Genomic DNA, 9083 nt, shown 5'->3' with positions numbered 1-9083 from the left:
ACGCTCTTGACCTTCCTTCCCTCAAGGACATGAGGTGGCTGAACAGGTGTCGTCATCTGTGCATTCAGGGCAGATGGGCGGAAGGTGGGGCCGACTGCAGCCAAACCCTTGGTCTGATGGAACACCTTTGCCCCGCACCTCCGCAGCTGCCTCTGCCCACATCTAATTGGCCAGAACTGGCTCACAGGTGGCCCCAGCTGCAAGGGAGCTTGGAAAGTGGCTGCAAGGGGCGGTCAATCCCCTGGCCCCCTCCCCATTTCTGGGCTCCTCTCCTCTGCTTTAACGTGAGTTTGCTTCCAATTGCCTGCCCGCACCTGGGGCTCCTCAGTTGACTGACTATCCACCGGCTCCTGGAGCTGTTTTGCCTGTAGGTGCAGAGCCAGGGACGCCTGAATGACTGCCTGGGCCGGGAATATGAAAGCGCAGCCTCCCTGCCTCCAGGGGTGTGCTTCACTGGCCAGGGCTCCCCAGGAACCAGGAGGAGGCCAGGACTATGGTGCCTTGTTTGGCTTCACTTGCCCCACACCCCTATGCACCTTCACTTACTCCACTGCCCGTACACAAAGCCCCCTCTCAGGGCTGTTCCTGAGACAGCGAGGAGTGGGACTGTCATGATGGGTGAGACCAGTCATGCTCCATTGCCTGGGGCTGACGTGTACAAATGTGGGATTCTGTTAGCCGGGAAGGAGGGAAAAGGCTGTCAGGCTGGCAACTCATGGTGTCTGCTGGCGCAGCGCATTACAGGAAACACCAGAAAACACAAGCAGAGAATTGGCAACCCTCACACACTGCTGGTGGGGATATAAAATGGTATAGCCACTTTGGAAAACAGTCTGGTGGTTCCTCAAAAATTTAAACGTAGAGTGCCCATGTCACCCAGCAATTCCACTCCTAAGTACATACAGGGGAGAAATGAAAACATACAGCCCCGCAAAAAAAAAAACAAAAAAAAACCGTACTCGAACATTCATAGCAGTATTATTCATAGGAGCCAAATATCTATCAACTGATAAATGGATACGTGAAATGTTGGTACATCTGTGCAATGAAATATTATTCAGCCATAAAGAATTAAGTACTGATACTTGCTACACTATGGATGAACTTTAAAAACATTATGCTAATTGCAGAAGCCAGACACAAAAGGTCACGTATTGTATGATTGAATTTATATGAAATGTCCAGACTAGGGAAATCCAGAGACAGCAAGTTAAAGGTTGCTAGAGGTCAAGGGGGCAGGATGGGCAAATAGAGGTGACAGGTAAAGGGTACAAGGTTTCTCTTTGAGGTGATAAAAATACTCCAACATTGATTGTGGAGATGGTTGCAGGACTCTGAATATACTTGAACTCCCAAGCTAAACTGCTAAAGATTTCAAGCAAGGAAAAATTTCAGCAAAAGCTCTAAAGCAAGTGCATCCAATTGATTAGGAGCATCAACCCTCAGACTGTTCCTGATCCATCACTTGTATGTTTGCTTTGCCCCAATTTGTTACCCAGTTCCCGCATCCCCAGGTTCCCCCAGTAGGCAGGTCCATCCTTCTAGCTCCACTTCATAGCCAAGGCAACTGAGTACAAGGTTTATTCACACTCATTCTGATTTCTTCCCAGCACCTAAGCTTGGGGGCTTGAAGCTATCATGGGTAAGAAGCTGGGGGCTGCCAAGGGGCCCTGGGCAGAGTGAAGGGGAGCATCTGATTTGGCCCCAAAGCTCCCATCCAACTTGGAGGCAGAAGGTGAGACACGATGGCCTCAGGAGGACCATTAGGTCTCTGAGGGGGTCCCTGCCCCTGACTTGCTGCTCTCCATGGAAAAAAAAAAAAAAAAGGCTGGGCGGGGGGTGGCAGGACTGTTTGCACTCACGGTACTTAGTGCAGCCAAGCTGAGCTGCACTGTTCAAACAGACTCCCCAGCCTCTGGACACCTGTGCAGAGGAGGGCGAGGCAGGCAGGAGGCTGGGCACAGGTCCCCGGGCGCTTCCCGCCTCTGAACCCACAGCCAGCCCCACGGCCCTGGCAGAGTCCTGGGCACGCCATGCCCCGCACTAGGCTCTGCAGCTGCTGGGGCGGCCAGGTGCTGCCCCTGCTGCTGGCCTATGTCTGCTACCTGCTGCTCGGCGCCACCATCTTCCAGCTGCTGGAGAAACAGGCGGAGGCTCAGTCCAGGGACCAGTTTCAGTTTGAGAAGCTGCGCTTCTTGGAGAACTACACCTGCCTGGACCAGCAGGCCGTGGAGCAGTTTGTGCAGGTGAAGGGAAGATGCTGGTGTGGGCCGGTGGGCAGAAGAGGGGTCTCGTTGCAGGTCCAGAGCCATCACTTATGGCTGAGGCCCTATTTGGAAGCAGAGTGTGGTGGGGACAGAGAGCCAGATGAGACCTAGTGCCGGATTCTGGCCCTAGGTCTACAACCGGATTGCTGTGTGACATTGGGCAAGTCACTTAACCTCTCTGGTCCTCTTCTAGGAGAAAAGAATAATCTTATATGCTGCAGACATTTGACAGCTGATTAAAAGTGCTTTCTAAGCTGCCACTTGCTGCATAAATGTGAACTGTGTGCCAGTGCTATCAACGCTGCACACATTTCTGCCCCGCACACTCCTACAGCTTCCCCTTCCCCGAATCCGGGGCTGCTGCACCCTCTGCCCTCTCCCCAGATCACACCCCTGTGCTGACTACACTTGAGTTGGAGACACAGATAAAGGTCAGGAGCAGCCGCCACGCCTGCCATGGAGCCAGGCTTGATGAGCAGCAACTGGGGTGACTGAGCTACGGTGCCCTCCGGGCCTCTCTCTGGTGGCAGAGCGGGTCACCCCTGCTCGGGCCCCTCTATACAAACTCTGGGGCCCCAGCACCCTCTCTCCCAGAAACCAGGCAAAACCAGGGTGTTGTGAGGGGAAGGTGAATGCACTGGAGACGAGGGGGTTGAGTGTTCCCACCTGCCGCAAAGGAACTAGCCAGCTGCAGAAGGAATCATCACAATAGCTGTCTCGTATTGAGTGTTTACGTTGTGCCCAAAACAGCAGGGAGCAGGGTCATCACGTTGGGGTCAGACCAGTCCTGATCCATCACCTGGGGTCCAGTGTTTTACATGTGTTTCCTCATAATTATAGTACCTATCTCTAACACTGTCTCCAGTTTGTAGGAGGGAACTGGGGAACAGAGAGGTCGAGTACATTGGCCAAAGCTACATAGTTAGTGGTAAAGGCAGAATTCGCACCCAAGCCTGGCTGCTCTTCAACACAAAAATTAGCATAAGTGCAGGGGGCAGGATATCACCTAGAGCAGCAGTTCTCAAAGTGTGGTCCCAGGTGTGGACCACCTGAGAACTGGTTACAAATGCCACCAGTCACTCCCCACCGCAGACCTACTGAATCAGGAACTCAGGGGTGGGGGCAACAGACTGTGTGTTGACAAGCCCTTCAGGTCACACTGATTCCCCCTGAAGATGGAGAACAGCTGGCCTAGGAGACGAGAAGTGGGCTGGCCTAGGAGATGAGAGAACGCTCCGGAGCTGTGAGAGGCCTGTCCAGGCGCTTTCTCCCAGGAAATGAGGCTTCCGGCCTCTGGCTTCACTTCCTTGCTCCCCAGCAGCACAGGGCTGGGACCACAGCACCCCTATCGGGGCTGGGAAGGATTCAGGAGCCTCCCAAGACCCAGGGGGTAAAAGGCCGAGGCCCTGGAGGCCCTGGACCCACCTCCACACTCAGCCCCAGGTTAGAGGCGAAACCCAGGAGCCAGAGAGCGGCAGAAGGATTCATAGCTGGGGCCTAATTAGAGACACAGGCTGGACTGCAGCCCCGAGGGAGGTGCCACTGATTAACAACCCCCAGGCCTCCCCAGAGATCATCAGCCCCCTTGGGAGGAACCCTCACTTGCCAGGGTATGTCTAGCTGAGAGGCAGAAGAATGTTAGGATAGGATTCCCAGAGGAGAATTCCCTGTCAGTCCAGTGGGTAGGACATGAGCTTCCACTTCAGCGAGCATGGGTTCCATCCTGGACCAGGGAACCAGGGAACTAAGACCTTGCAAGCCGCGCGGCGCGGCCAAAAAAAGGAAAAAACAGAAAGATTCCCAAAGAACACAGATTACAGTTGCCCCTCGGTATCTGCACGGGACTGCTTCCTGGAGCCCCGTGGATGCTCAAGTACCTGACAGCCAGCCCGCTGTATCCGTGGATGTGAACCTCACAGGTGTGGACCCCATGGATATGGAGTGCCACCTGCACTGTTCAGATGACAAGAAGGAAAAAAGCTATAAACAGTAATAACAGCAGTATTGAAGACTGACACCATGAGGAAACAAGGCCTTGCCCAAGGTCCCGGGACTCGCGTCTGCCGTTCTAACCACGCGCGGATTCTTAGAGAAGAATGGATGGTCCACATTGGGCGCCCCATGCCCAGTGCCCCCGCCGACATCACAGCCCCTCCTGGGCAGAATGGAGACCCTCAGGCTGGAGTACGGGACAGCTGGGTCTAGGGCTTCTCCCACGTGCGAGGGTCTCTGGGGAACGGGTGTGTTCTGGAATGTTCAGTCCTGGCCTCTCTGGGTGTGTGGGAAAGAGAGGGAGGCCAAAGTTCACATGGGAAGAGGCCAGTTCTGCCAAATTGAGGAGAAGCAGACAGCCTGTGTCAGGACACCCAGACTGGCCTGGCCCTCAGGGGCCATCCCACCCCGGCAGAGCTCACTCACCCAGCCAGTGGGGAAATGGTTCCCACAGGAACTGGAGGCTGGAGCTTTCCCTCCCCCACTGCCTCCTTCCTGCCTTTAGGGCTCTACCAGGTGGTGAGGCTGCACTGCTGCCCTGGGACAGTTCACAGCGACAGGGGAGGAGGATGGAGAGCAGATGGGCGAGGGAGTCCTGCCCACCTCGAAGAGGGCTGGGCTCGGGGACAGAGGGGCTTAGGCTTGAGCCTGTGGGGTTCTGCTTCCGTAAACAGCAGCATGCACACACATGCAACATACGGCATCCATGCACACGCCACATGTATACAACACACCGTACATATACACCACCAACACACACACACACACACACACACACACACACACACCCAGAGGACCTTTGCCCTGGCCTCTGATGGAATTTCTCGGGCAGGCCTGGGCTGGGACTCACTAGGGGGCAGCAAAGAGCAAGGCTGCCAGCTCACCTGGAAGCTCAGGGAGCGCCGGGTTCTCTGTCCAGAATCATCAGCCCCATGGGAGGGCAGCCCCATGGCTTTCCCGTGGTCCCGAACCTCAAGTTCCCAAGTCAGCCCTTCCAGGAACATCCAACCTGAAATTTTCCCATTGTTCTGACCACCCATGGAGTCTCACCCTCTTGGCTGTAGGTGGCATCTCCCACCTGCACCCCAGTCCGTAAGCACCCTCTGCCTCCTTAGGCCCCTTCCCCTCCACCGGCCACACTGACAGCCCATCTCACTCAGCCCTGGCCAGTGGAGCAGGCAGTGAATTTGGACCTCAATGACCTTGGGCAAGTCAGCCACTCTGAGCCTTAGTTTCCTCTTCCATGAAATGGGAATGTGAGTAAGAATATCACCAGGTGAGACAACAGGGAAGCACCCTGCAGAGAGCCTGGCCACCAGCCGGTGCCGTCAGCTCCCCTCGTCCTCCCACCCCATGCCACCCCCCCCAACAGGTCATCATGGAAGCCTGGGTGAAGGGCGTGAACCCCAAAGGCAACTCCACCAACCCCAGCAACTGGGACTTCGGCAGCAGTTTCTTCTTTGCGGGCACAGTCGTCACCACCATAGGTAAAGGGTCAGGGTGGAGAAGGGCACCCCCAATTCCCCTGCTGAAGTTTGGGTTCCCCAAAAGCAGGTGCTGAGACTAGGATGTGGTTTATCTAGGAGACGATTCCGGGAAGCAGGACAAGTGGGAAATTGAGACAGGAAAAGGCAACGAAGTTTGCAATAATGAGCAGGCGACTGGTTAGGGCGACTGGGTTCACCAGTGCTGGAGACCCTCTGAGAAGCTAAGGAGAGCCCTGCCAGGGGAGAGGAAGCAGGCGTATTTATCTACCAACTCCTGCCCCTGCTGGTTGAGGGCTGATCCCGGATGTATTAATTTTCCGGTATTTTGGACCTGCCCAAAGGTCTCTCAGGTAGAGAGAAGCAGGGACTTGGGGTAGGGAGTCCTCTGCGTGTACTGTCCACCCAGCTGCAGGTGCTATCCCAGTGTTCCAAGGGGACAGGCCATATGGTCAAGCATCTGCTCTACCCCCTCAGTCAGAAAACCCACACCACCTCCCACAAGGAAACCCCAGACCCCACTAACCCAGGTCTCCATATCCATTCAATTAAGTCCAGTTCCACACACCTTCCTTGAACTCAGGTGACATTCAAAGCAGATAGAGTGGAGGTAGGAGAGTATGAACTTGGATCAGACCCAAGCTTGGCTCTCAAGGAGCTTCTGAACCAATAAAGAAGGATATGATAAGCACACCAAAAACAAGAGCACAGGGCAAAGTAGAATATTAGATAGGAATGACACAAAGCACTGTGGGAGATCACACCTAGTAGAGAGGAAGAGAGTGGCAGTCAGGAGGGCTTCCTAGAGGCAGTGTTTTGGGAGATGGGCCTTCAAAGACAAGCAGGATTCTTACAAATAGAGATCATTCTAGAAGAGGTTGAGAAGGGTGTTCACGGGAACAGAGGGGTTTCCCCTCACCACGCTCAGACCCCCAGTGGTGGTGGGAAACCAACCTCTGCCAGAGTCCGTCAGGGAGGTAGTTCTGAACTCTTCCTTCCCCATATTTGCACACCCTCCTCCCCCTGCAGGATACGGGAACCTGGCGCCCAGCACGGAGGCAGGCCAGGTCTTCTGTGTCTTCTATGCTCTGGTGGGCATCCCGCTTAACGTGCTCTTCCTCAACCACCTGGGCACAGGGCTGCATGCCCACCTGACCACACTGGAGAGGTGGGAGGACCAGCCCAGGCGCTCCCAGGTAGGGCCCCTCCTTCCCCACAGCCCCGCTGGGACAGAGTCTATTGCAGGAGGAGTCCTCCAGAAGCTGACACTGAGACAAGAGTTTGGCTAGCATGGTATTAGGGGTCAACACCTATGGAAGAAAAGGACTGGGCAGAAGGAGAAATTAAATTGTGTTGCAGGCTGGACAAAGCCTTGGTCCACCCCTCGAGGAGCTCGGCAGGTGCCGGCCGCCCCAGCTGTCCCGCAGTGGGCGCTGACGTGGCCAGGACTCTGCCCTGGGCTCAGTCAGGCCCTGGGAAGGTGTGCCCTTGGGCCAGGCTGAAATACACCCTGAGGGAGCTGCCAGCTGGAGGCCACCTGCCAGTGGCTTGGCACGGTTTTCTTTGAAGGGGAATCTATCTGGGCGGCACAGAACTCCAAAAGCAAACTCCACGCCACCCTGAACACCACCAGTGCCCACCTGTCATCGGCCCCTTGCAAAGCTAGGCACGCTGTGAAAGCAGGGGTGCAGAGGAATCTGGGACAGTTCAATGACCATCCTCCATCCCAGATCTGAGTTCCCTGGGGGCCTGTACATGTGGACCCCACACCTGAAGTGGGTCCAACTTGACCCACTGACACAGTCCCTCTGACCGAATCTTTCCCTGGCCTGGGCAAGGTAACACACACAGAGATACAACCCCCATCCCAGAGGTCTGCAGGGCAGGACAGGGCAGGGACCTGGCTATGGTCCAGCCCACTTCCTAATTTGCCCCAGAACCCCACGCCCCCACCCCCTGCAATTTACAATCCTGGGTCTTCCAAGTGGACTCAGAGACAGACTCCTCCCCTTCCAGCTACTGCAGACCCTGGGCCTGGCCTTGTTCCTGGCCCTGGGGACGCTGCTCGTTCTCATCTTCCCGCCCATGGTCTTCAGCCACGTGGAGGGCTGGAGCTTCAGCGAGGGCTTCTACTTTGCCTTCATCACCCTCAGCACCATCGGCTTCGGGGACTATGTCGTCGGTGAGAAAGAGGCATCACAGATCTCGGGGTGGGGGCCACTGGGATTCAGGGGATGGGGGGATGTCTGCAGGGGGTAATTACTGAGGACCAGAGAGCCCCTGGTTATTCAGGGGAGACAAATACTTTGTGAGGCTGCTGTGAATTCTCACAACATCCTCAGAAATTGCTGGTCTAGGACCCAATCACCCTTTCCCCCAGGGACCTCCACTGCCGATCCTTGTTATTGGGAGGCTGGTGGGAGCCCTTATGGAACCTGGGGGGTGGCTGTGCCCTCAGACCTCTGGCATTTATCACGTCCCCTTTCCCTGCCAGGCACAGACCCCAGCAAGCATTACATCTCTGTGTACCGGAGCCTGGCAGCCATCTGGATCCTCCTGGGCCTGGCATGGCTGGCACTGGTCCTCCCACTGGGCCCCCTGCTTCTGCACAGGTGCTCCCAGCTCTGGCTGCTCAGCAGAGACCTCAAGGAAAGGGGAGCCCCCGAGACTAATGGGCTCCCTAGACCTCAGAAGATTCCCATCTCTGCATGAGGCCCCCCAGTGGCCACAGAAGCCCCTCCCAGCATCCCCAGTCACCCCATATGCCCCCTGGATTTCCTGCCACACCTCCTCCTCTGCCAACCCACTCACTTCCCAGCCAGAGCTGGTCTCGGGGGCTCTCCGGACAGAGAAAGGAGACAGGAGCGTCCAAGAAAGTAACAGAAAGGAGAGGTAGAGACAGGATGGGAGACAGATGTGTGTGGCGCAAGATGTGTGCAGTTGTCCCAGAGCCCCTCCCTCAAAAGTGACCCGAGAAAGTTGAATCTAGACATGGATTATTGTGGCCAAATCTCCATCGCCCTCCCTGCATCCTCCTCCCAGGAGACCTCGTTCAGGACAGCAAACACAGGGCGACTTTATTTGTGCCTCATTTGATACGTGCACGGTGTGCTGTCAGGCCCCCACGGTGTGTCAGGCACTGGGCCAGGCTCTGGGGCAACAACAGTGAATGTTTCTGCCCTCCAAATGGAAGGACTAGACAAGCAGAGAGGCAACCCTGACGCAGTGGCCAAAACCCCATGATGAGGGGCAGACCTGGGTATGACGAGCGCCCATGGGACCAGCTGGCAGGGAGGGTCGAGGATGGGAGAGGGCCAGGCAGGGACTTTGGAGCCATCTT

The 9083-nt window shown here is 56.0% G+C and overlaps 1 protein-coding gene across 1 annotated transcript; it reads left to right on the top strand.

Moving 5' to 3' along the window:
* The first annotated feature begins 1996 nt into the window (after positions 1-1996).
* KCNK16 (potassium two pore domain channel subfamily K member 16) lies at positions 1997-8498 on the top strand. The gene is made up of 5 exons (XM_007458175.1): positions 1997-2246; positions 5632-5746; positions 6773-6939; positions 7760-7925; positions 8238-8498. Exons 1-5 carry the CDS (start codon positions 2034-2036, stop codon positions 8453-8455), a joined length of 879 nt encoding a protein of 292 aa, XP_007458237.1. The 5' UTR covers positions 1997-2033; the 3' UTR covers positions 8456-8498.
* The last annotated feature ends 585 nt before the right edge of the window (positions 8499-9083 follow it).

This window comes from Lipotes vexillifer, unplaced genomic scaffold, assembly GCF_000442215.2.
Source record: "Lipotes vexillifer unplaced genomic scaffold, Lipotes_vexillifer_v1.1 scaffold4, whole genome shotgun sequence".
NCBI lineage: Eukaryota > Metazoa > Chordata > Mammalia > Artiodactyla > Lipotidae > Lipotes > Lipotes vexillifer.
The sequence above is the reverse complement of the archived record's forward strand: the minus strand, read 5'-3'. Positions and strand labels throughout refer to the sequence as shown.